The sequence below is a fragment of the Leptomonas pyrrhocoris genome (assembly GCF_001293395.1).
Source record: "Leptomonas pyrrhocoris isolate H10 chromosome Unknown, whole genome shotgun sequence".
Taxonomy (NCBI): Eukaryota; Euglenozoa; class Kinetoplastea; order Trypanosomatida; family Trypanosomatidae; genus Leptomonas; species Leptomonas pyrrhocoris.
The window spans coordinates 457903-484635 of NW_015438366.1; the positions used below are offsets into that span (position 1 = coordinate 457903).

General features: G+C 61.7%; 4 protein-coding genes across 5 annotated transcripts; all 4 read right to left on the minus strand.

Annotated features, from left to right (window-relative positions):
- Positions 1-324: 324 nt before the first annotated feature.
- Positions 325-6666, minus strand: ABB37_05389 (hypothetical protein; the record flags this gene model as incomplete). Of its 2 annotated transcripts, none has more annotated exons than XM_015803380.1 (1): positions 325-6666. In XM_015803380.1, the coding sequence occupies exon 1, from the start codon at positions 5485-5487 to the stop codon at positions 325-327; it is 5163 nt and encodes a 1720-aa protein (XP_015658022.1). In that variant the 5' UTR covers positions 5488-6666. The 2 variants fall into 2 exon arrangements, with proteins under 2 accessions (XP_015658022.1, XP_015658021.1); XM_015803379.1 differs by having other exon boundaries at positions 325-6652.
- Positions 6667-7119: 453 nt separating this feature from the next.
- On the minus strand, positions 7120-13492 carry ABB37_05390 (hypothetical protein; the record flags this gene model as incomplete). Its single annotated transcript, XM_015803381.1, has 1 exon — positions 7120-13492. The coding sequence occupies exon 1, from the start codon at positions 12850-12852 to the stop codon at positions 7120-7122; it is 5733 nt and encodes a 1910-aa protein (XP_015658023.1). The 5' UTR covers positions 12853-13492.
- Positions 13493-16931: 3439 nt separating this feature from the next.
- On the minus strand, positions 16932-18266 carry ABB37_05391 (unspecified product; the record flags this gene model as incomplete). Its single annotated transcript, XM_015803382.1, has 1 exon — positions 16932-18266. One exon carries the CDS (start codon positions 18264-18266, stop codon positions 16932-16934), a length of 1335 nt encoding a protein of 444 aa, XP_015658024.1.
- Positions 18267-19165: 899 nt separating this feature from the next.
- ABB37_05392 (hypothetical protein) lies at positions 19166-26608 on the minus strand (the record flags this gene model as incomplete). Its single annotated transcript, XM_015803383.1, has 1 exon — positions 19166-26608. Exon 1 carries the CDS (start codon positions 26027-26029, stop codon positions 19166-19168), a length of 6864 nt encoding a protein of 2287 aa, XP_015658025.1. The 5' UTR covers positions 26030-26608.
- Between the last annotated feature and the right edge of the window lie 125 nt (positions 26609-26733).

A 26733-nucleotide genomic window follows, 5' to 3' on the forward strand; every position in this document is an offset into this window, starting at 1 on the left:
GACGACATTGGGTTTCACGTGCGTGGAGAAAAAAGGCATGAAAAGAAGCCGCAGAGGCGTGTGCGTTGCGGCACTCGCAAAGCAGGAGGGAGAAAAAAAATGTCAGCGCTACATGCCTCTCATCATCTCATATGTGGTGCACCATCTGTGTAAAGGGATATTATTTAAAACACAATGCTGTCGTATTGAAGCATTTTCCTTATCGGAATAAAGCGCACGAGCAAGAATGGGTTGTCTGTGGCACCCAACACCAAGATTAAATTTAGAGGATATACGATAGGTAAACCGCTTTCGCGGCAGACAACGTCAACGTTTTCTTCTTTCTTACTCTCTCTTATGAGGAGAACAGGTGGTGGAAGGAGCGGTTTCGGTACACGGTACCGTCACCGGTGGTGATGGCACACCTTGTTCAGACCGGCTGTGACGAAGCTGCGTCTCGGTACACGAGGCACGCGACACGAACACCTCGTCAACTTCAGGAGAGTCGTACAAGGCAACACCGCCATCGTCCTCACTACTTTTGCGGTGGCTGCCGGCAGATGACGCATCCCGCACGTGGCGCTGCACAAACAGAATGTGTTCCAGCACGGCACCGCTCAGCTTAAACAAGTCCTCCAGCGCGGACGCAATTGTGCCGACGAGCAGCGCCGTCTTGCGGTACTCTGCACTGGCGGCCTCGCTGGCGATTATGGCCAGCTCCAGCGACGCATCCAGCGGCCGCAGTCCGCGGCGGGTGTAGTCGTAGAAGTACTTCACCGCGTCATCCCAGTGTTGGGTGCGGACAAAGGTGAGGAGGATGGTGTGCGCCAGCCGCGGATCGCGGGTGCGGCGGTACTGCTGCGCCGCCGCCAAGGCACGCGCCCACACCCCACAGTGCAGGGCGGTGGTCACCGCCAGCTCCACAAGACGAGGCACCGGCGCGGCTTGCGTCAGCACACTCTGCTGCAGTACCCGAAAGGCTAACGCCCACTGACCGCCCTCCGCACACGCCTGCAGCGCGACAGCGGTGGCCGCCACGCTCGGGCGGAGGCGCTGAGCCATGTCGAAAAAGTAAAGCAGCGTTACCTGCCACGGCGCACCACCGATGGCCGCGGCGGCCAACACGGCGGTGGACGCGCCGTAGGGCATGCAGTTCGACGCGACGGCTTTGTCGTAGAGCAGTGTGGCCTCCTCCCAGGCCCCGGCGCGCTGCAACACGCGCAGTGCGTTCGCCACTGCAGCCTGCTTGTTCTTGGCCACCTCATTCGGGTGCTGCGGGCGGTGTGCACGGCGGGCCTCCGCGACAATGGAAAGCGCAGTAGCCGTGGCCGTCGACACGACTGCCGATGGCACTGAACTCGGCGTAGATCCCGCCGCGATACCTTTTCCTTTGATCGCATTGCCTGCAGTGTCCACCATCGCCCGCTCGGGCAGTAGGGCACGCAACTTCGCGGGGTTATCGGCGCATAAGGCGTGGATCGCCACCTCATGACTGAAGGGCAGCGGCAGCGTGGAGACCGGCAACCACCGCAGGGCGTGCATCCAAAGGGCGGGTGTGCGGAGCATGGCGTAGCGAACAGTCTGCGCCACGTGCGCCAGTTCAGCGGGCACCGCGCCACCGCTCTCGGCGAAAAAGGAAAACGCCCTTGAGGCAGTGGCGGCGGAGGAGAGAGAAGACGAATGGAACGGTGGTGAAGAGAGGGCGTGAGGGGCTGCGACTCCCGCGTCCTCTCCAGCAACGCGCCTGCTGATGCTGCTGCTGCGACGGCGGCCCTCCCCGTTCATCACCGCAGTCAGTACGCGAAGTTCCTCCGCGCTGGTGGATGGAACGGAAGTGGAAGACTTCCGGAAACCCACGTCCTGATGGAAAGCTTCTGCAGCTGGTGAAGAACGCGGCGGCGCGTCCGCCGTGTCCGCTTCGTCAGAGGACACACCCGTGGCATACAGTGACGTATCCCGCCCAGTTGCGTAGCGCATGAAGCACGCAGCGGCCTCGGCCCATTGACCCTGACGGGCCGCCATGGTCAACTGCGCCACCGCCCGCATCATCGACGTCCGTTCCAGCAGCCCGCGGCAGAGCTGCGCCGCGTAGACCTGCGCACGCCGACACTGACGCACCAACTCCGGCTGCTCCGCCGCCACGCACTGATGAAAGTACAGTCCGGTGTGCCACAGGCCGTGCTCCAGCGAAGTTTGCAGCACCTCCTCCAGCAACGCGGAAGCCCCACTGCTACTGGAATGGGCAGAGCTCTGCACGGCGAGACGGACCAACGGACGGCGCTGGGTGTCGGCGATGTCACGCCAGACGTCTGCGCTGATGAGGAGGCGGACCACGTGCGGGGCTCCGGCGGCCTGCACCCGCGAGGAGGCGTGCTCGAAGATGCGCAACGCACGGCTCCAGTGGCTTTCCAAAAGAAGCGTGAGGAGGGCTGCATCGGCGTCCGTGCTCCCATCGGCGGTGGCCGTCGTGTTCGGCGGAGGCGTTGTCATCGTGGCGGCAACGACGGACGGTGGTGCAGGAAAAGAGGAGCATGGAGCCTCTGTTTCGCCGGCGCTGCGTCTTGTGCTGATGCTCTCGCGAAGGTGTAAACGGCTCTGCAGACGTCGTGTGTTGTGCTGCATCTCGATCAGCCGCTGCGCCGTCTGCACGGCGGTCTGTGGGAACGTCAGCGGAGACGACAAGGGGGGTAGTTGTGGCGGCAAAGTGTGGTACGGGCGCTTCCGTCTTTCTGGCCGGGTGGGCGAAGATGCAAACGTAATAGGCACCGGAGCCGAAAGCGCCCGTCGGCGACCCTCACCGTCCTGCGCCACCCGTCGCAGCAGCCACAGCTGACTGCGCGAGCCGAGCGGGGTGTAGGGCAGCAGCGCCAGACACTGCTCCCACGTAAGGGCACGCCGGAACGGACGCTGCACGAGGGCCCCGACGGCGTAGGCGGACAAGTACGGGGCGAGGGAGGGCAGTGGCGCCACAAGCCGCTGCGTCGAGGCGAAGCTTTCCGTTAGGGTCGACTCCGCCGCTTGGGCGAGGGCATAGGCCACCTCCTCCACAACCTGCTCCGCGGTACGCAGCTCCCTGTCCGTAGAGTCGGTGCTGTGCAACAACGTCGGGCGGAGTGTCGCCGCGATGTTGTGTTCCGCCGCGCAGGCCTGCAGCGGCGCCGCCACGGTGCGCAGCGCGGTCTCCCAATAACTGCCAACCTGTCGAGTGTACCGTAGGATCTGCAGGAGGTGGAGCATTTCCTTCGAGACAAGGGAAAGCAAGACGGCGCTGCCGGTGGTGGCGGAGTCAGCAGAGGCAGCAGAGGCGGTAGAAAATGAAGTTGAACGCTCTTGCGAGGTACGATGACTGCTTGACAAAGGCAGCGTGCCTCGTTGGGCAGCGGCAAAGGCAGCGCACAAGCACTCCATGTAACGTGTGCTGTACGGCGCTGCCACTCGGCGTGCGAGGAGGAGCAACCGCCATCGCGTCTTCTCCTCGACGGCAGTATTACTGAAAGATGAAGAAGAGGATGCGGACATTGGCTCACCTTGTTTCGGCACGGAAGAAGGCTGCCTTAGCTGAGGCTGCTGCGGAACCGCATCGTGGAAAGAGGGCATGCACTCCTCTACACCCCAGCTGGTCCAGCGCTGCTCGCGTCGCCGCTGCGCCGAAACGGCGATGATGAAAGCGCCCGCGCCAGTCGCGCCTTCGCCGGTATTCCACTCCAGTGCCGCAGTGTTGTTTTCCTCTGCCTTTCCAAGTACATCCAGCAGCTCCGCCGCTTCTCTTTTGTGTCGCATGATCAGCTGGCGGCTAATACTCAGCACCACGTACAAGTCTTCCATGCTGAGCGTTGCCGCAAAGCCATGGCGCGCGCTCACCTGGAAGCCCATGAGACACAGCGTGGTGCGTACGCGGTGGGGGCAGCTGGCACCAAACCGCCATACCTGAGAAGGCGAGAGCCACCAACCGACACTGCCGCTGCGGTGTGTCTTCGACCTCTTCGCATCCTTTTCTGCAGTGCCGTAACAGCTGTCGTTGCCGCCATTGGTGCTACTGCGGTGTTGCGGTAGGCGTTCGCCGATGATGCGACGCAGCAGCATGGCGTACTCGGTGACACTCAACACTCGCTGCGGCATCGCTCCTGCACACACGACTTCTTCCAAACAAGTCGCTTGGGTGAAGCATGCGGCGGGACCTTCGAAGGTCGAGGCGTCGCCAGGACTTGTAGTGGTGGTGGTGGTCTCGATAGAGGAGAAAATACGCGCCGCCGTGCCAGGATCTGCATTCGCCGCGGCGAGATGCACAATGAACCGCAGCGGGGGCGCGGGTACCGGGAGAGCAGTGACGTCGCAGGCGGTAGAGAATCGGCTCGTTGCGTTGACTTTTCTAGGAGACGGAGTCAGGAGATGCGCCGCGGACATCGCCAGGCAGCGCTGGCACAAGTCGAACACTTCGGCCAGACGTCCATGCTGGGCAAGGATGTACAAGAGCGTGAGAAGTGTTTCAAAAGGCAGCGTGCACAAAGGCTCCCCCGTTGCGTCGGCGTTGTGAAACGGGGTAGCAGCCTCCGTTCCCCTTTTGGCGTCGTTGCTTGCTTTCGCCGACGCTGTGCCTTCTCCGATCGGTGTGGAAGTGAAGGGCAACTCCAGTGCTTCCTGCAACGCCACATTCCAGTCATGCATCTGACTCGTTAGCTGCAGCGCCTGCGGCCACGACTCGCACATGCAGCACAGCACATGCCTCATAAAAGCATCCGTAAAGCACAAGTGATGAAAGCTCGCCCCCACGCGTGCCGTCGACGGATCGGACGCGCGGAAAGTTGTGGAGGAAGTAGCTGCTGAGGTGCTCGTCGCTGCGTGCCGCTTTTTAAGATTGGATACAACAGAGTCAGGCGCCGCATTCTTTTCATGGCACACGTAGTCGCCCAGTACAGGGGACCGGCGAAGAAGATGGAGTGCGTCGCACACAGCGTCGACGACGTGGCGCACAATCTGGCCGCGACGCAGCGTCTCCAGATCACATGACTCACATTGCTGACCTTCCTCCCTAGTCTCGCTGTAAAACGGTAAATCGTGTGAAGCTTCGACAACGCCGGTGTTGCTTGACAGCACGAGTTTCGCCACCATCTGTGCAAACACTCCGGCGAGCTCCAGCAAGGCGGTGACCGCCGCGATCACGCTCTCGCACACCTCCGGCGAAAGTGGCCCTGCGTGACTGCACCTGCCGCTCGAAGGCGCGTTGATCTTCAAATCAGCCCACTTCGTAGTCGCCTCGCCTTTGCTAATAACGCGAGCAGCTGTTTGCCGGCCGGCCATCTGCAGTGTCGGTGGCGGACAGGTCCCGTCTGTACGCTGCCCGTGTCTTGGTGTCCCCAAGTTGACATCGCCATTCGGAGCACGGTTCGCATCGCTGCTCAAAGCACCGCTTTCGCAGCCACCACAGAGGCCGTCTTGTTGAACAACCTCACGCACGGCGCCCGCGTAGGCGCACACGTGCTCGCCGCACCACGCAAGCAGCGCATCCATTTCGCCCCCCGTCAGCTCCACCGGCTGGGCGAGACTGCGGTAGACAAACGCGCACCGTTCGGGGTGGTAAAGGTGACGACAGTCGCTACAACTGGAACACGTGGCGACAGCAAGCGCTTCTTCCTCCGCACCGCTGCCCTCTTCCCAGCTTACCCGCCGTCCTGCATGTGGCTCCTCCGTCGAGTCGCCCCGTCCCTTTCCCCCGCCTCCTCCATCACCTGCGCTCTGCAGTTCGCGGTGATAGGCCTCTGAGGTGTGGAGGATGTCCTGTGCCAGCGACAAGGCCAATGCAGCTCGACGCCCCACTGCACTAAGTGAAGAATGGGGTCTCTCGGCTCCTTCGTTGTTCCTCTCAGAGGGCGTATGGCGCAGTTCGGTGTAGTCATCGGCCAGCATATACGCGAGGCGGCGGCGCAGTGCAAACAGTTTTTGCTGTTGGCGATAGAGAGAGGAGGTAGTAACGTTGTGTACGCTATGAGAATCCCGCACTGCAGAGCCCCCACTCCGCCGTCTTGCATTTTTCACGTGCTCCTGGGGAAGGCGGCCCACCATAAAGTCGGCAAGCTGCTGCTCCCGAGAGTCCAAAAAGGCGGCAGCAGCATCAACAGCTTCAGACGTCGACAGTTTTGTTCGACGACTTTCAACGGCGTCTGCCCTATCGGATGAAGCTTCATCTTCATCGGCACCCCTTGGAGCACGTGTTCGCTGCTGCGCTGCGTGCACCTCGGCGTTCATAAAATACAACAAGTCGGACGCACACATGTCCTGCCGCACTACGCTATCACGCGAGCGTCCCTCAAGCAAGGCGGCGGCGGCGGGCGCCAGTCGCACCTCCGGCAACGTTGCACTCCGCAGCGGCCGGCGAAGCGCACCGTCCGTGGCTGCCGCATGACAAGACGAGGCGACCCCAAGTCGGTCAGTGGGACCGTGTGGGTGTGCGACGGCGGAGTTGGGGGGGCCGAGGGCATCGTCGCTGCTGCTCGGCAACGACGTCAGAGAAGGCAGATGGCGTGTCCCGCGAGCAACAGTGCTGAGCGTGGAGGAGCAGAAGAGAGGGGCGAGGGTGGGGAGGCGATGTCTACCACACCGCATGCGATGAAGCGGTTTGCGTGGTTTTTGTTTTTGGATTCTTGGTGATCGTATGATTCGTGCGTGTGTTGGTTCCTGTAGCACAACCGCTAAGTCGGCAGCGCACAATACAATCCAAGAAAGGAAGAGAGGAAAAAAACAAAGCAGCTGTGTATCAGACATCATCGAGCAGGCACCCGTCTTCTCCTTCTCCTTCTCCTTCTCTCTCGTTAAGCAAACGATTTAGCTGCCCTCTTTAGATGATGAGCGACATCGCTTTCCTGGTGTTACTCGTGTTCTTTTGTCTACCACAGAGACGCCCGTGAAACAGTGAGGCGCAATCACCTTTCAACGCCGTCCCCGCCTCAATCACACACACACACACACACACATAAAGAGCCTTTTTCCCTTTTTTCTCAATAAGGGTTTGAAGCGAATACACGATAGCTTGCTTTTACCTCGCTGCAGTAAAGGGCGGAAAGGGAACTTCAAAAAGGTAAGTACCAAATCGCGTTGATATTCGTATACGCACCACACTCTCCCATTCACGCACGGACACAGGACTCAAAACAAGCTCGAGTCCTCATCGCAGTGGCAGTCGCAGCCGTCTACGGGGCACCGACGGTGTGTGCGAAACCACTCTTGCAGGTGGTGCGCGTGCCCGCCGTGTCGACACGACGTGCACCACGCAAAGGCCGAGCTGACATCACAGGAGCCGAGCCGCACGGGCTCGAGGCAGACGGAGCAGCGTGTTGTTGTCGTGTTACACAGGTTCATCAAGGAGCGAATGAGCTGGGTGCCCTCGTGCCGTTCCCCACACACGCAGTCCTGCCCAGTGGTGCCGTCAGTAGAAGCCACGCTGTCTGTGGCGGCGTGTGCACCAACGACAAGTTCAGCTTGAGAAAAGCCGGCAAGATGACCGTAGCCGCGTGCTGCAACCCCTGCTACCGACGAGTTGCACAGGGAAGATAGCGAGAAGGGTAGCGGCGCCTGGCCGAGAGAAGAGTTCGGCTGTGTTAGTCGGCCGCCGGTGCGACGCGTCCTAGAGAGCGACAACTGACCCCCGTCAGAGGAAAGGAGTAAGCGATACCCTGTCTCATCCAACTCCCCCAGCGAAGAAGAGCGGTGAGGGGGCGAACTGGGGATCCTGGACGCCACACCACTGCCTCCGCGACCGCCAGCACCTCCACCCAAAGACCCCTCTTTTGGTAACAGTGCGGCTAGACGGACAGCGGCTTGAATGCGCAGCTGCTGGCACTCCACGTCGAAGGTGGTACGGCGCACAAATGCCTGCTCGTCATCCAGGAAAGAGCGATAGGCGGCAGCCCACCACACCCACGGCTCATCCGTCAGCTCGCCCTCTTCGTCGCCACACGCGTCGGAGTCGATGTCAGCGTCGTCCGCTTCGGTGTCCGTCTCAACGCGACCACGGGCCCCGCGGTAGAGCCCGGCCAAGCCATTCGCTTTTACCGCCTTCGTCAACTCCGTGTTGCTCGAGCTGGCGCCGGCGGGGTCGCGGTGGCGGCTACGAGCATCAACGCCGCCCCCGTCGCCTCGTTTTCGTTGCTTCGGCGGCGGCGGCGGCGGACTCGCGTGGGGGCTGGAGGCGTACGTGGGACTGCTCGCGTCACTCGCCGGCAACAGTAACAAATTCTGCGGCGGCGGTGGCGGGGGGAGGGCGCTGTTGCGCACCAGGCAGGCCGTGTGCGACACGCCGCCATCCAATGCACCACGTGGTGCGCTGGCAGACGTGAGAGGTGGGCTCGCACGTCGGCTGCTCTGCGGACTAGTGCCGTCGTACAGGTACGCGTACGGGGAGGAGCTGATGCGGCTGCCATGAGGAAGGGCAGTAGTGTTTCTGCGTTCTTGCAGGCCGTCCGCGTCCCCCTCCTCTTCCCCCTCCGCCCCCGCCACGTCGTCTGCATCGCCCCACCAGCCCTGGGACGCCTCACGGAATGGGTGGTCCGGCACCGACACGTCGTGACCACCACCACCACTACCACCCGGCATACGCGGAGAACCAATCATCGCTAAGGCATCCGCACCCGAGTCCCCCGCCGCCGTCGTCGGCGCCGCGGCTGCACTCTGCACTACGCCATCCAACAAAAATGGAAAGGCCAGCGCGGCCGCAGTCGTCAGCACGCCAACACGCGCAAATAGACACGCGCCAAGTTGGAAGTCGCCCGTGCAGTCCACCATCTCCTGCATCGCCGGACACGTACGGCGGTGCACGCCGTGATGCAGCAGGAGGGCCTGCACGGGGTTGCATTGTGGCAGAAGGACATCTCGCAGGACGTGGGCAAGGGCCCCGCCGCTGGCGCCGTCCTCCATCACGATGGCCAACGCCACGCGGTCCCACAGGAGAAAGGCGGGGTGCTCGTACAGCTCCCGCGGAAGCGCCGTCGATGGAGGGGACGAAGGAGTTCCCTTGATCGCCCTTCGACTCGTCGAAGCAGCGCCTGGTGGACGTTGCGCATTGCCCGCAGCGCTACACAAGCAGTGAAACACGACGAGCAGCCACGGTGTCAAAGACGCGCGGAAAGCCGCACAGACGCGCTCGTCGCTGTCACGCACCATCGCCAGCGCCTCTGCGGGGCGCTGCAGCAGCGTCGCCACGGCGCGATAATTCGGTGACCGGTGCGCAAACCGCAGCAGCAGATCTGCCGCTTTGCCGTACCGCGAGTGGCTCGCCTCGATCGCCGCTGCGCGCTCAACGTCGGTGTTCGTGTGCGTCTCGCTCAGCACCGGAGCCGCCTCGAAGGGTAGCTGCAGCCACTCCGGCACCTCCGGAGCATGGGTCGCTGCGGCCGACACCTTCCATTCCTCTGCGACAGACGGGGGCAGCCAGCCCAGCACCTGCAGCGCCAACAAACGGCGCGGATCATCGTGAAAGCTGCAGTCGTGCATTGCGGCTCGCCGTCGCGGGTCCAGTCGTGGCGGGGACTGGAGGAGAACAGCAGGGCCGCCCCGGCTGCGCGTCGACGACACGCGAAGCAGTTCCATCAACGAAAGCACGGAGCCGGTCGAGGCGGCGATGCCGTCCCGCTCGAGCGTCGCCACGTAGGTGAAGAGCAGCACCACGTCCTCACTCCCGTACCCACCCACCTTCTTCGCCGCCGCCAAGTTGGCCACCGCGGCAATGCCAAAGCCGGCGGCGTGGCGCAGTCGCATCAGCCGCTCGATCCCCTGGATTGACACGAGGTCCGCTGCGCAGGTAGTCGGCCCGAGACCGACAAAGATGCTGCCCTCTTCATGCCACGTGGCGACGGCGCGCACCTCGATCGGGACAGAGCCGACCTCGCCTGCTGCGTTCATACCCACCACACAGGACACGTTGCCAGCCCCAATGCGCAGTCGGTCGTGCAACTCGACGCGGTGATCCGCCGCAATCAGCACCGCGTTGGCTATCTCGTTCCGCGTGGTCCGTGTGGCGTAGCTCGGGACAGTGATGGCGGGGGCCAGCGGGTCGCGATCATGGCGGTGACGGCGCTGCGGCGTCGACGTGGACGAGGAGGACTGCAGCCTACTGGAGGAGGCTGCGTCCGTACCGGTGTGGAAGCTGCTGCTGCTCGCGTCCGCGCCGTGCCGGTTACGGTGTCGCCGTCCCCTGCCCACACCGCCGTACTCGCCGCGTAGCGGCTGCAGCATCGCCACGGCCAGTGCATTTTCCTTCAGCTGCAGCCCGCCGCCCACCTCTCCAACCCCGTTGCGCACACCACTAGACCCGCCGCCCACCTGCAGTCGACCGTCGCCTCCACAGCGCCCAGCAGCGCCGTCAAACGCCCCCCGTATACGTCCCCCTGCGCCAACGATTCGATATCTCCTCCTCTCTTCCTCTTCCGCCGTCGCCGTCAGGTGTCGTCGCTGGTGCGCCAGAGAGACCACCGCGAGGCCAGCCCAAAAGGCATCAGCGGGGCGGCACAACTGCCCCGCAGCGCCCACCGGGGAGCCGAGCCGCGAGCGGGGGTCGGCGACCGCCTGTGCGGCTGCGGCGAGCAGCGCGGAGTGACGGCGGTGCCGCTCGGCCTCGCGCTGAAACGCTGTCATCGACCCGCGCTGCTGCTCGCTTCCCTCAGCGTTGCCGCTGTCACCCATCGCAGCGGTGTCCCATACACTGAGCGCGGAGGTGGCGGCCGAGATGTACTCGACGTTCACCAGCGAGTGGAGGGGAAGTCGAACGTTGTACTCCTGCGTGACACGGTACGCGTCCGGATGAGGGCCGTTGCTGCCGGTGGCCGTGTCTGCGGTCGACGTGGTCGTGTAGGAGGCGTCAGTGCCGTTCTCGTTCTCGGCACCGGCGATGACGACGCTGCCCTCGATGCTGTCTGTCGCAGGCCCGCCGTCTGCCCGTCCGCGATGGCTCTGCGAGGGCGTGGTGGAATCGGCAGAAGTCGTTGCACGGCTGATGCGCACCACCCGCAGCGCTCCCTCTTCTATGTTGCTGACCACCACCTCCAAATCGAAGCTAAACTTCCACGAGAAGGTGTAGGACGCGCCGTCGCGGGTGGTGGCGGCCTCCATCCAGTGCTGAAGGACCTGGGAGAGGCGATGGGTGGTCGAGAGGGGCTGATCGCCGGCCCACGACCGCGCCAGCTGCCGGGGCGGGACTTTCTTTGTGTACTCCACCAGAGTGAAGACGCAGCCAGAGCGCACCACCTCATCGTCAACAAAGGAGGAGGGACGAAAAAAGCCAGTCGGCGCCTCAGAGGCCCTCGACACCCTTCCCAACGTTGCAGCACCGTCCACGCCTGCGTCGTACCAGCCAACGTGACGCTCCGTTTTCACCGCCTCTGCAGCGGCTGCGGGAGGCATTAGCGCGTTCTCTTGTCCGGTACGCCGGTCACCACGACGGAGGGGGCTGCTGCGCCAACGTTCTAGACCGTCCTTTCCCCCCTGCCTATCCGTCCGCTCTTCTTTCGTAGAGGAGGCAGGTGAGGAGACGCGAGTGGGGCTGGCCAGGGCTGGCGGCTGCGGTTGCGTTGCGCGTCGCCGTCGCGCCGCCCCTGTCGCGTCCGCCCACACCACGGAGGAGACCACCCCAACGATGGGGAGGAAAGGGTGACAGTACAAGAAGCCTGCGGTTGGGGTGCGGAGGTGCAGCTGACACAGTGGCGCCGCGAGTTGGTCGGGGTGAAAGAGGTATAGCCCGCCCCGCTCACCACCGACGGCCACGGTGCCGTTTGCGGGGAAGTAGTCGCTGGTGAGGAGAGCCCCGGCGTCGGGCAGGTGGCAGTGCGCCACCATCTCTGTCCGCAGGCCGTCTCCGTGGCCGCCCTCGACCACCTGCACCACACGACTTGTGTGGGCGTCGCGGTTGAGGGCCTGGTAAGCAAATGCGCCAGAGGCCATGGAGGGGCCAAAGGGCAGCTCCTTTGACGGGTCCATCAACGCCTGCCTGCGTGCGACGGAGAGGGACACGCGGTACCACTCCACCTGGCCGTTTGAGTAGCCCACCAGCACGAGAGGCTTGTCCCGCATCCACGTTATGGTGGATGGCACGCCGGCGTTGGGCGGCAACGACGGTGACGCCGTCGTCGACGAAAATGCAGGAGAAAGCGATGCGGCCCCGACCGACGCGCCGCTGCTGGCACAGGCCGGGCCCAGGGAAGACATCGGAGACGGCGGGGCAGCCGCGGCGCCAGTGAAGAGATGCGTAGTGGCGGCAGTGGTGCTGCTGGCCGTCGCGCCGGACAGCGACGCGGCGGCGGAGGAGGGGAAATACGACGAGGTTGCCGTCGCTGCTGGAGCGGCTTCGCCTCTCTGTCCCCGTTGCCACCTATCTCGCAGGCTCTGCGGGTCTTTGCCGCGCACGTACAGTAGCAAGTCTTCATGCAGTACCACTAGCGCAAGGAGGCCGTTCGCCGCGCCGATGAAGGCCATATCAGTGCCGAAAACAGTTCGGTTTGCCATGCTGAAGCAGCATTGAGTGGATTGAAAGGCGCCGGGCAGCGTCAGCGTGCGTTGAATGTGCATCCGCGTGTCGGTGCAGAAATGCGGCTCCTGGTACGCTTCGCTGCCATCGAAGCCGGCATTTGCGCTCGCTTGCGCTGTGGACGTCGGCGGGGAGGCGACACCACCCGACGCAAGGCTTTGCGCAGCATTGCGTGATGTGTGCGCCACCGTCGTTCTGCGTGGCCCTTCCGCGACCGCCGCCCCCGACTCCGCTCTTTCAGTGTTTCCGCTAGCCCGTGACAGCCGCTTATAACGTGCGCAGTCCACGGTGAAGTACGTCAGGACACCGTTTGTGAGAGAGCCAAAGGCGTTGTGAGAGTCTGGTTGACAAGAGAAGTACTTCATGACGAAGCTTTGAAACGTGATATCCTATGTTTTCTTTTCCTGCTAACCTTGCAACTGTCTAGGCTAAAGTATCAAAAAGGAAGTGCGAAGCTCTTCACAACAACAACAACGACAAAACCAAAAACAAACGCAGTAACTTCAGCAACAGACCATGCCGCAGAGTCGTATGCGAATGAATGGCGGAAATGGTTGAACGGAGAAGACAAGAAAAGAGAAGGGAAAAAAAAACAACCAATAGCGACGAAGAGAGGAAACAAAAAAAAGGGGCAGCAATTTTCATAGGCAGCAGCAATAACGCTTTACTGCTCTCCCCCTCCCTCACTCCCTCTCTCTCTCCCTCTCTCAACTGCACCACAAGCGCAATGATGTGGCCGTATCTACGTGGAGGTACGTACGTTGCTGTGCGTGCTACTCTTTGTCCGTTTTTATTATTATTATTATTATTATTATTACTGCTGTTCGCTTGTTTGGCGAGCCCCTCTTGTTCTCGTGATGTTATTGTCTTGCGCTCTCTGATGTCGCGGCTGTGTGTGACCAAATCAATCGAGGAGAGTGTGGAAGAGGCAGCACATAAACTTCCAAGAGCACATCTAGAAGACAAAGAAAAAAACTATCCTTTGAACGATTTTTGTTGTCCCCCTGCGCGGATGATGGAGTAGATAAGGAGCGAAAGAACGGTGAAAGAAGAAAAGAGAAGAGGAAGAGTTGGAAAAAAGAAAGAACGATACAAAGCAGTTATGTACCACGAACACGGAAAGGAGTCGTTACCCTGCGCCTTCCAATGCCCGCCGCCGCAGCAGCAGCAGGTGCAGCAATCAACGTATCGATGCGAAACGACCTCGTAAGAGGACACGTTGCAAGGATGGCGCAAAACATAGCAAAAGCAGACGCGAAGGAAGGCAACAAGGTGACTCTCCTATGCGCTGCGGTAGCCAGTGGAGATGCAAGAGTGGCCAGTGGGCCCACAATGTCGCCAAAAGACGGACAGCGGCGTCAAATACGCAAAAGTCAAGCAAGACGTGCAGAAACGCCCACAATTGCTGTTGCTTTTGCATATTGCTGGAGTGCGCCCTCTGCATAGACGGCATCGACGAAGGCGACAGAAGAGGCTGGCATCGATGCCTCTTACGTGTGCCTGTTAAAGGGAACACGAGAAGGGCAGTCACTTCTTCGGCTTTCTTTATCTTTAGGAGTTTATTTAAGATGGAGAGAGAGGGGAGGGGAGTCGTGAAAAGCTCGTCTAAACCGTCCACCGAGACAAGCCACGATACAGAGAACAAAGGAGTTTAAAAAAAAAAGGGAATGAAAACAAAAAAGAAGAGGAAGAGAACAGCCTGTGTGTGCGCGCGCGCTCCGCCACCGTTGATCTCTTGTGCATTCTTTTTTTTTCACGTTCCTTTTCTATAGGTAACTCTCTCCACCGGCACGTTGGTGGGACATAGGTGTTCCTATTCGGAAGTGAGAGGGGGGAGGGAAAACAAAGGAAAAGCAGGAACAGGAAAACGTCTTGCGTTGCTGTTGCACGCCGCACTCCCTCACCTTCGGCATCGCGAGCCTTCGCACAAACAGCAAGGTTGCCGAGCCAAAAAAAAGGAGGGTTAATATAGAAATATGCTTGTGTGCTTACCTAGAGGTAAAGGAAAATAATGATAAAAAGAGGACCTCAGGGAAACTTCGCCAGCGCGTTTACGAGAATCCACAGAAGAAACGAAAGCAAAAGCACTTCATAAAAGAGATTCTTCCGTAGGAGTCACCGGGACCTCCCAGCCACCCCATCCCACACACACGTACACGACATGGCCCCAGCTATAACAAAAGATCTCAAATCCACACAGCGACAAATGTGAGAAAGGAGAGAAATGCTCACGTGGAAGAAAACAGGCAAACAGACACCAACACACACTGTCCAACGATACTACATGGCCATGTTGATCGCCACAACCGCCCACGCTTTGACTTGCGTGGCCGCATTGTGTTGGCCTTCAACATCTCGTATTTCTTGCTCGCGTCTCACTAAGATTCCTTCCAGGTCACCTTTCATTCCAGTGATCCTCAAGCAACAAGGGATACAGTCCAAGGATAAGAGAAGTAGAAGTATTTTTAAAAGAGGGGTTTCACCGTTCGAAAAAGACCACGACATTTATAGGTGTCTGCGCTGAAGCCCCGCGCGCTCGCACAAGCGCGTCGGTCAACGCACTACCATAGTAAGAAGAAGATCGTGAGCACGTCCGTTCCGGGGAGGAGAACGGAAGAAATCGATGCCGTGGCGAGAAAAGAAATAGCGCGCGGAAAAAGAGGAACACGCGAAATCCCAAAGCCAAATGAGAAAACCATGAAGCTGCTAAACTGTAAGCGAAAGCGAGCCGACACAGGAACGCTTTCCTTGAAAAACAAATAAACTCACTCTACACATACTTGCACCGCCCCACCACACAAAGAAGCACACCTGCGACAGGCGCCAATGCACTCACCTCAAGACGGCCTCGTGCAACGCAAGTCACGTAAAAAAAGGGGGTGACAAAACAGGAAATGATAAGTGCCTGTAGCTGCGAGTACTGTCAGAAAGATCGCAACAAGAAAAGGTGCTTCGGTGCGCGTCGAGAGCAGGCGTACAAGGACAGTCGCGGAGAAGGGAAGCGGTGCGGCAAGGAAGAAGGAGACAGACTTACGCTTGAGCAAACGGAAAAGACGAAACGAAAGAGTGGAGGAACGCAAGTGCATCGCAGAGTAACACACAAAGTACGCTTTCTCAGCGACTTTGCTACCGCATTGCCGGCGTCTGCGGGATGCAGAACTCCGCAGTCCCCACCTTAAACGTGCCCCGGAAACAGCGCTTGCTGCTACTAACCGCAAAACCCAAACCTCACAAAAGCCCTTTACTCACAAAATCAAACATGAGTGCATACAGCCTCCGCGAACTCAGCTATTGGTGACGCCGTCCATACAACTTCCATCGAAAGATACACGTTGACCCACTCACGGGAAAGAACATCGAAATTTGCGATCGTGTTCCTTTCCCGCAGCACATCCAGCGCACACCTTTCGCAGCCGAGGAGAACAAGAGCAGCGATGGCAGCAGGCACGATTGTGTGCGGCGTACGGAAAGCGTGCATCTCAAGTTCAATAGATGCGCGTACGCCTGCGTGTGTGCGTGTGTGCATATATATACGAACGTAGCAGGCATGAAAAGGATAAAGAAGCTGAGAAAAAGAGACAATGAATAGTGGAAACAAAAAGAATAAACGAAAAGAGCGGCGCAGGCGCACAGCTGCAAAGGCATACAATAAGCAGAGAAGCTGAACCGCAGGGGCCAAAGCACGATGAGAAACAAAACAAGGTTTCAAAAAAGCCTCAGACACAGAAGAGAAACCTCCCTGCTCTTTGCCGCCATCCGGTTCCGCCGCTCACTTACCAGTTTTGCAGTACAATAAAATGGAAAACAAAGCGCAGTTAAAAAGAAAGGAGGGAGGCAAAGCCCTAGAAAGAAAGAAAAGTTATTTGTCACTGTGCTTCGCCGCACGAGAGAGCTCTGTCGCCATCGCCACCGACGCATTTCACCCCCGCCTCTCTACGGGTGCCGCACCGACAAAGGTAAGAAAAACGAGGCAATAAACCTCCCAGCGAGATCAACTTCAACGCCCATCGTAACGAAGTGGAAGCAGCAGCCACGATGAAGAACTCTCGCCGTGAAAACAAAGGGGGGAGCCGTAAAACGGAAAACCGCCAGCTCTTGAAAAAGAGAGAAGGAATAGAAAACGAGGCAGCCTGGACGAAGCCAGACGGCGTGCTTCGCAGCTCGCACTGGCTTGCGCACAGGAGCAGGACGATCCGCAGCGTGTGCGCGGAAGAAGCAGCATTGAGCGGCAAAGCGCGCTCACCACGAGTGGGACCGAGGGGAGAAGAGACGCACACCATGCACGAGCGCGCTCCTCGGCAGCAGCACCCACACCTCAGTTCGGGTGCAGACGTCCGCGCCACACACCCGCACACCCTCCGCCCCACGGCGCCAAACGCCTCAGGCAGCAGCGTCCGCTTCCCGCCCGGCTTCACCGCAGCACGGCCCACGCCGCTGCCTCGTCTCACATCGCCGACAACATCACCACGGCGACGACAGCGACAACCGCCACCAGCGCGGACACAACGCCGTGCGCACCGTTGCACGACCAGCCCACCCAGGCGCGGTTGCCGTACTCATCCACGTTCGCACAGCAAATGAACTCTTTGTTCAGCTGAAGCGCAGAGCAGTTCACCGTGGCGTTCCACATGTCGAAGACGGCATCGCCGCACTTCCACGCGTCGCCAGTGATGTTGTAGTCACTGCAGCAGATGCCGGCCTTGTACGTGTTCAGCTGCGCATCCGCTGTACCCCTCGTGTTGTTGCACATCGACTTCATAAAGGCGGCGAAATCAGAGGGACGCGCGGTAGTTGGGTGGCGCGTCGTCGTGGTGGTCGTGGTTGTGGACGTGGTGGTCGTGGGCGCCGGTGTCGTGGTCGTGGTGGTCGTCGGCGCCGGTGTCGTGGTCGTCGTGGGAATGCACGGCAGCGCAGTCGCACAGGTGCTCGCAGAGTACTTCGGCTCGATCGCCACACGCAGCGTCCTCGATGTCCTCCACGACCCCGGAACGCACCCGCAGAAACCGTTGCCAATCAGCGTCAAGCGCGTCAGTTTGGGCATCTCCGCCCACGAGGCAGGGAGGCTTCCGGAAAGTTTGCAATTGTGCAGCTGAACCATGGTCAAGACGGGCAGCACAGACCACTCAGGGGGCAGCACACCGCTCACCTGCGTGCCGTACGCAGCAAACGTTGTCAGTGACGTCATGCCGCTCCACTCACGGGGCAGCGAGCCGCCCACCGACGTGGAGAAAAGCGACAGAAACTGCAGCCTCTTTAGCGCAGACCACGAGGCGGGCAGCGTCCCAGACACACTCGTCGACGAAAAGTCCAGCACCGTCAGGTACGTCAGGCGCGACCAGCTGTCAGGCAGGGTGCCGCTCACAGCAGCCCTTTGGTTTTGGAGCGAAATCGTGTCCAGCATCACTTGCGAGCCGTCCACGTCCGCGGGAACGTCGGGCAGCGTGCCGCCGGAAGTCAGCGACGACGTCATAAGGTACACGGAGGACCCAAAGCAGCTCACGCCCTCCCAGTCGCAGAACGACGATCCAGTCCACACGCCCTTCAGCTCAGGCATCGCATCAGCGAACGCCTGCAGCATCTTCAGCGTGTTGGTCTGCTGCGCATAGGTGAAGGTGTAGGACGCGAGGGCCTCAACGCGTGGCACCCGGGGCATCTCCATCTCCAACGGCAGCTCCATCTCCTCCACGATGGCACGGCTCACGTGTGCGCCGCTCGTGAAGAGCAGCACCACGAGAGCCATTATGGCCGCCAGCACAACGCGGCGAAGACTCTGGGCCATGGTCACGCGATGCCAGGGTGTCAGGGGGTGTCAGGGGGTGTGGGAACGGTGTGGGACGGTCGCTCAGTAGAGAAAGACGCGATGTGTGCGGTGCACGAGGGTGAGGCGAGCGGAGACGGGGGAAGAATAGTGCGCGAGGTGGAGAATTATCTGTGCGCGTGTGCGCGGGTGTGGGACGCGCAGGGCGGAGAGGGGAGAGAAGGAAAGAGAGGGGGCAGCGGAGGAGAGAGAGGTGGGCGAGACGGAGAGGGGAGAGCGGCGCAGAAGGGGGCACCGGGCGAGGGCAGCACACACACCACGTACAGCGGGGTTCAGCCGCGCTCGGTGCCGTGCACGCCAGGCAGCCGTCGCGGCCGCGCGCACATGCAACAGCACACGCACAAGCACACAAGCACACAAGCGGTCGCCGCGGCCCAGTCGGCCTCCAGCGTCGCGCCGGTGCGCACTCGCTCGCCGCAGCCACGCGCCGTCGATCCACGCGAACGCGGACGCGCGGGCTTCTGCTCGCACTCACCGCGAACGCGCCGCGCACCGCGTGCCACGACAGCGTTGAAACGCATTTGGCACATTATAGGAAAAGAAGCCACTTTGACCAGACAAAAAAGGAGCTGAAAATGAGACATCTCAGCCTGCCCATCCACTTACCGTGAGTCGTGCCGATGTCCGTGTGCGAGCGCCATTGCACTCCAGCTGCCCTCCGTGTGAGGCGCCGAAAGAGGCCACCGTGGAGAGAACAGCCTAGACTGGCGCACAAGGCGTAGTTGTTCGGGATCTTCTGAACGATTGAGTACGTTGTCGAGACGCGATCCGAAAATGTCGCTTTTCGTTGTTGAACAAAACAGTCTGCTTGCTACAGGTCGCTGTCGTTGTCTAGGCTCTCCTTTCGCTTTGGCGATGTGTCAAGAGGGAACCGACGTGTGTGTGTTAAGTGCGTTGTCGCAACACGTGCACGGACAGTTCTCGACGGGGCACTTTGTGTGCTTACCGAACCACTCGCGTAAGTGGCACGCGTGTCCGCCATGCAAGCAGACGCTGCACCAGGCGAAGAAGCGCTCGGGCGGTAGCTCCGTCGCGCGGTGCTCCATGCGTTCACCGCAGACGGTGCACATCGGCGTCTGCCACTGCCGGCACTCGGGATTACCGCAGGGGATTAGCTGCCTGCGAATAAAGTTGGTCGACACCATCGCAGACACGGAGCTTTTTCCGAGCGCGGTGGCGTGCATCGCCTGTCCGCAGTTGCAGCGCAGTTCGACGCTGCGATGACGGTCGTTCGCGACGTCAGCGCTTTCGGTGCCCACGGCAGCAGCAGCCTCCCGCATCGACCGGTCCCGCTCGATCGTCGAGGTCGCCGTGGTCTGAGCAAACCCTTTCAGTGTTCGCTTCATCATCATGGCAGTCTGCGTCGACATCATCGCCGCTGCCGAAGAAGCTGGGGCCGCACTCATGTCTCCTCCCAGCGCCCCAAGGACAGCGGGAACTCTTTTCGGCACCGGCATACCGGAGTGGAATAGCGTCGCCGCGGCACCTGTGGCGCTGGGCGGGCCGGCACTGTCGACGCCACTCACACCGCCGCGCACACCCGGCATCCGGGCTCCCGCGCCGCCACTTTTGCGGCCGTCCTCGGCGTCGGGGCCGATCCCTGCTGCCCCGCCGCTGCCGCCCACCCCACCCACCCACGACGCACCGCCCCCCGCTCCCTCGCGCGCCCGCGCCAGCTTGACGCACTGCAGGTCCAACTGACTACGCCACAGGGAGAGGCCGAGTTCATTCAGTTGCCGCCGGTACGCCTCGCGCCATAGCCGAAACGTTGAGGAGGTGATATTGCCAAAGACCGCAATGTAGCACAGCGTCGTCTGCGTGTCGCCGGCCTCGTCAACGTACCGCTGCAAGGCACGGCAGTCGGTGCTCGCCGCCTCCACCGCCGTCACGAGCAGCAGCGAGCAGCCGCAGATGGGGGCGAAATGGTCCACCGCGCCCCCCGCCCCCGCTGCAAAGACGTCGGCGAGGTGACCTTCCTGGGCTATCGGGCGGCCTTGCGGTCGCGGCGCGTGAAAAACGTTAAGGGGCGTAGATGCGGGGACCACCGCAGAGGACGGCAGAGCACGCTTCCCGTCAACATGCCGCTGCGTCCGTGCCACGGGCGGTGAAGGTGAAGAGTCAGTCGGTATCGGCGCGTTGGAGGGCGGTGCGGCGCCGCAGCCGGTGCTTGTCCCACTAACCAGCCCTGCACACGCGCGATACTGTTGGTGCACGAGGACTTGTAGCACTTCGATCAGGTTGTTCACGTGCGCGCCGTGGTAATGAGGAGGCAGCAGAAGTGCAGCAGCCAGGGCTACTTTGTCAGGTGTGGCCAGGCGCGGATGCCCTCGCAGGAGACGCAGCACCACCGCTTTCTGCTCCGGCACCGTAAATAACCTGTCGAAACGAGTCGTCGTCGGCGTCGTCGTTTTTACTGGAACGACTTCCTCCGCCTCTTCCGCGGCAGTGCCCGCGGCGGATGCGTCCGCCGTCTGCCGCTGGTCTGCGTATCGACTCTCCGCGGGATTTATCGGTTGTGACTCTGCGCGCCGTTGCCGATCCATGAGCAGCTGCAGATAGGTCAGCAAGAGATGAGCCCAAAATGTCACGCCGGGACTCTCCGGGACTGTCAGGTTGAGCAGCGCGGAGGTCTGCCCTTGTGCCGCGGAAAGCGTAAGGGCAATACTCGGGTACTGTGGATTGTGAGTGCTGTACAGGGACAGCAGCTCTGCGGCGTCCTTTAGGCGGTCGAGCAGGACCAGCACCGTCACGCGGCGCTCCAGCGCTTCCTGAAGACTTTGCTGGCCAAGACCATCACCTTGAACAAAAAACTTTTCGGCAGGGTGCCGCGGCGGATGCCTGGATGACGCGTGTTGCGGTGCTGTGCGCCGCACTTCCCCCCCTCCCTCCTCCAGGCCTCTGTGCGACGCCGCTGTATCCCCCACAGGCCCGCCATCACCCACCCCGCCACTCGCGCTCTTGTCGTGCGTGTCGACGCTGCATTGCACAGGCGGCTCTAGCCAGCCCATGGACTGCAAAATGAGCTGGTGCAACATGCCCATCGCGGCCGCGTGTGTCGGCTGCTGCTGCTCCGTGACGATGCTGCTGCCACCGGTGGTCGTTGACTTCACCCTAGTGCAGCCTGGCAGCATTGGCGTCGTTGATGTCACAGCTGCAGCGCCGCGTCCAGCCGAGCCTGCACCATCACCACCGACGTGCACGTGGGCAGCAACTGCTAACGAGCCCGGGGTGGGCAGTCGCCCTCCTCCGCTCTGCATAGTGGCGGCGGTAGCCTCGAAGGGCCTGTGGAAGAAGCCTGACAAACCTTTATGAACTCTGTCCGTCGCGCTCGGCAGCCCCGGCAGCCCCGGTGCGGCAAAGTTGAGTGGGTTTCTGCGCATCGCTGCGGGTACGGTGGAAGATAGCGGAGATGCTGAGACCGCGACCGCCGCCTCCGTCGAGCTCACAGACTCTGTTTCCATTGAGGTCGCCACCTCTGCCAGCACCGTGGCGTTGTGCTGACAGGGACGGAACCGTGAGGTCAAGCGCATGTCTCGCAGTCCCAGCTGCGCACGCAGTCGCCGCTCCGAGACGAGCAGCTCAAGCATGCCAGGGACAGCGCGTTGTGCGCCGAGAATGAAAGGAAAAGAAGATCTCAAATTTGCGGTGGCAGGGGTGTCCGTCGCATCCTGGTTCTCTGAGGCATCGCCTTTGCCGGTGGAGGATGGGTAGAGCAGCATGGACACGCAGCAGCCATACAAGAACGCCGAATAGGCCTCGCGGTCAATGCCTTCGTTCAACAGAACGCGCAGGTTGCGAATTGGGTCACACGAAAACCCACCACGCAGGCGGCGCCAGATGAGCCGTGCTCGGTCAACGCGGTGGAACTGACAGTAGCTGAGCTCCTGCGGGACGGTTGCCTGAGACGACGCGGCTCTGGCCGGTCCCGACGCATCTTCCGGCTTTTGCACCTCTGCGGTGGGAGACGAAGGGCGCGACGGGGCGCCCGTCAAAGGGGCTGACGCGCTGTGGGCTGGCGGGTCTTCGGACGCGGCAGCGCCCGTTTCACCCCGTCCCCCATTGCACATTCCGTTGCTTGGCTCTTCTCTCCGATGCGGCATCGTCTTTGCCGCCTGGGCCGGACCCGCACGCCGCGTCTGCGAGGCACGGACGGCCGGCGCAGTGAACAACTTCGCCTGCACCGTCGCACGGTCGGGCACGCCGGGCAAGACCCCGGCCGTGACCTCCGCTGTCCCGCCATAGCTCTGCCCCGCGGCCGCGTCTCCCCCATTCCGGCTGGTGTAGCTCAGATTGCCGTCGCAACCGGCCTGTCGCTCCGCGTGGCGCTCGCGCGGACCACCCGCCACGTTTGTGTTCACGTCATCTGTGGCAGTGGTTGTGTTGTGGTGGTGGTGGCTGCTGCCTGCGCCATCGGCACTTCGCACGTCCTCGTCTTCATCCTCTTCGTCTTCGTCCTCCTCGTCCAGCAGTCCGAGTCCCATCAAGTCGACGGGGTGATCCTTCCGTCGTCGCGCTGCGGCTGCCGCAGTGCCGCTGCTCGCCTCGACATCGCCACCACCACCGTTGGCACCGCCGGAAAGCAGCGGCGACGTGCCTCCTGCGGAGCCAACGACATTGCCGCTGTTCGCTGTCGTGGGCCCAATAGACAACGACGGCACATCGCTCTCCGCCGTTGCCGACGTCGCCGCCGCCAGCACCGCTTGCCGCTCGAGCTGTCGCATCACCGCCTCCTCGTACGCGTACATCGCCGTTTTGTACGCCATGGAGGATCGCACAAGAAAGGCGTTGGGGCCGCTGCCGACCAGTCCCACGTTCTGATTCATAATCGTCACGGTACTCCCGCGTGGGTTAAAGACCTGTGCGTAGAGCTCGCCGTTTTTGGAGTTCAACAGGAGTAGCTGCGTGAGGTCGGTACGGCATCCGCGCTCCATGACACCGCTGATGCGCACTGCCTTGCCCTCGCCCTCGCCGCCCGCACCCGCCACATCCCGGTCTTCCTCACTGTCAACGCCCGAGTGTCGACGACGCGACGCACTCCCTTTCCCGTGGGTGCTTCGGCGCAGTGGGGAGGCGCTCGCCACGTCGCCTGTCTCACCTGCCTGCCCTCCCGCAACGGCAGAGAGCCCCTCCGCGGAAGGCCTACACACCCACGCCACCGACGCGGCGGGGACGCGGGAGGGCAGGCGGCACTTCAGCGCCGATTGCGCCTTCACGCTCACCTGCACCAGCGCGTTGCTGCCCTCCGTTGTCGATGAAAGCGCCGTGCCGGCCCCTTCGACGGAAGCACCGGAGCGGAAGCTGCCGGAGTCGTCGAGGAGGTCGTCCTCCGCCTCCGCCTCAGTGCCGCTGTTGTAGCTGTTGATGTTGTTGCGTGGGTGGCCACCGGCGCCGACACCCCAGCGCTCACGCAACGCTTCCGGCTCCCCCGCGCTGGCGGTGAAAGTGTGCTGCGGGCCACTGTTCGTGCCACGGCGTCGCCGGCTGCGGTGACTCGCACTTCCAGCGGCTGTCGGCGCCCCACTCCCGGTGGTGTTCCAGTGAGCACCGCTTGAGCCGCTGTTGGTGGTGGTCGCCGTGTGGGAAGCGAGTTCTTTGAAGCGGTGCACGCGCAGGCCGCCGTCGCGCGTCGTGCCCAGCACCACACTTGTCTGCGCCGCACACCAGCAGAGCGACGTGTAGCCGGCGCGAGCGTAGACTTGATAGGCCACGGGTTGGGTGGCCATGCGGACGTCCCAGAGCTGCACAATGTCGCGCATGCGAGATGTGCCGACGGTGGCGACGTAGCGCTGGGACGGGTGGCAGGCGACGTGCTCAGCGCTGCACAGCACCGACGGGGCGGCGCTGTCGGTCCCGCGTGCGCAAACCGGCACGCCGAAAACCTCCGGCGGCGCACCGAGGTAGGTTACCCCGTCATGCGACGCCCGCAGGTCTAAAAGCTCGGCGTAGCAGCCCAGCCCGTCGCGGCGTCGAGCAGCCACGACAGTCAGGTGCGACTGCGGCATCCAGTCCAGCGCCGTCACGGGTCCGACCATCTCCCGCTGCTGAATGACGCTGCAGCTGAGGTGGTCAGCTCCGCTGTACGGCATCAGACGCGCACCACCACCACCGCCACCACTGGTCACGGTACGTGCTGCTCCATTCACATTCGAGTTGCGAGGCTCAGCGGTGTCCTCGGTCGCGGCAGAGCTGGTGGTGGAGCTGCACCGCGTGCTGGCCGCCGAGCCGGTCAGATACTCCACATCGAGGAGCTGCACGATGCCGCCCTGTCGGCCTAGGGCCAAAATAGCGGAGTTGCGCGGGTCCCACCCGGAGGCGGTGATGGTGCGGTCGTGCCGGGGGAAGGTGCGACCTGCGGGCAGTACCATCGTCGTCGGCGGGACGCCAGGAAAAGCCTCCAGCCCATCCGTCGAAGAGGTTCGTGCGGTGGGACCGGCGAAGCTGCCGCGACGGTGTGTACACCTGCCAGTGGTGTCCCGTGCTGCGTCGGCACCACCGTCGTCGACGCTGTCGTCCTCATCGTTCTCCTCCGCCACCACTTCGTCTTCTTCGCTGCCGGAGTCGATGAGAGCCGCGGCGTGGGGAACCACCGAACTGTCGACGACGGTGTTGGGTGGGGTGGCTGCCATGCGCTCGCTGCTGGTGAGGCTGTGCGTGGGGAACGACGTGTTGCCGTGCACGCCAAAGGCGCTCGAGAAAGGTCGTGGCGGACGCAGGGAGGAGGAGGATGCGGCGTTGACGGCACCGTTCAGACCGGTGTACCGGCTGCCTCCGTTCAACCCAGCCTCCGTACCGCCGTGCCGGCGCAACGGTAGTGACGTCGACACACGCAGCGCCGAGAGGGTGGTGGCGTCGCTGCGGCCAATCCAGCTGTGGCCCTCGCTGCTTGCGAGAAAGAACAGGAGGCAGTCTGTCGCGCAGCTCAGGGAGAGGGTGGTAGGGACGGCGGCAGCAGCAGATGTGCTAAGGACGCCGTGGGGGGAGTTGGCGAAGCGTCCACTACGTGGGACAGGATCAATGTTTCCACCGGCCGTCGCAGAGGCGCCATGGTTAATGGGGACGGGAAAGGCGTGGCCCGTGGTCACCCCGCTGTCCTGCGCACTCGCCGTCGCTTCCGTCGGCGGCGCTGCCCACTTTTGCGTCGATTTGTGGTACTTCCCTCCCAAGGCGGAGTCGGCGCCGTTGCCGTGGACGGTGGCTGTCGTTCTGCCGCTGCTGCTGCAGTGCACCGTGTGGAAGGGTATGAGGGGCGACCCCCAGCGATGGACTGACGACGCCTCATCAGGCAGTCGCTGCTCCGGGTGCTCATGGAAGAGTGCGGCGGCGGCAGAGGTAGGGATATAAGAAGAAGAAGTATGACGGTGCGTGTTGCTGACGCTGGACGTTGGGTAAAGCGGGGAGGCGGTAGGAGGATAATCGTCCGCTCGAAAAGCCCCGCCCGGGCGGCTCGCCCCGGTGCCGTTGGCAGTCAGGCGATACAACATGCGCAGATGCTCCCGTGGCACGCACGCCGGCGCGGCAGCGATGCGGCGGGAAACGCTGATCTCGTCGAGGTGAAACCCGGGTACTGCTGCGCCGCCACTGCCCAGCTCCCCCACCGCCTCCGCCGCAGCCGTTATGTCCCCGACAAAAGGTAAGACGCGGTCAAGGACGTAGTAGAGTCGCACTTGGGTGGAGGTGGCACTGGCGTAGATGCCGGTGTCACCCGGTTGTTTGCTGAGCAGCATCGCGCCAAAGACGCACGAGCGAAGGTGGACGAAGCGAAAGATATAGGCAGGACAGTGTTGTGCTCGCAGCCGCGCCCCTCCCCCTCTCTCTCTCTCCGTCTCCACTTCCGTGTTGTTCTCCCTCCCTCAGATGGAAAGCGGAGTACGATGAACACACGCACACAGGCACAGCGGCACTTTCGTCGAAGGGGTACCTCCAGCTACTACCGCACGCCAAATGAGATGGGAAATGAAGGCGAAGGAGCTCTCCAAAAATAAAAAGAAAAAACTAAGCACACGCACTCGTCAGCACAACGATTAGAATAAGCAGCAAGAGAGAAAATGCAACAGCAAGGTAGACAAACCCCAGCTTGTGTTGATACTGTTTCGATACCACAAAGCAGGGAAGGGAGGTTAGCACGTTGGATTGCGCCTCAGTCCCAAAGAAACATAAAGGGTGAGAAAACGCAATAAGGTGCGCACATCGATGTTCTGCCTGTGTGTGTGTGTGTGCAGCGTCTCTCCTCTCCCGGTCGCAATGCTTGGGAGCTGACCACAGCAGCAAATGATAAGCAGTCGTTTACGTACAGAAAAGAGCACTGGTGAAGAGCACCAACAGAGAAAAGATGAAGGAAAGATGAAGAAGAAAGATAAGTAGACCAGTATTCTCTCATGCAAAAGGTGCAGAGCAGTGGGAGAAGACAAAAACGAATCGACAACTTGTT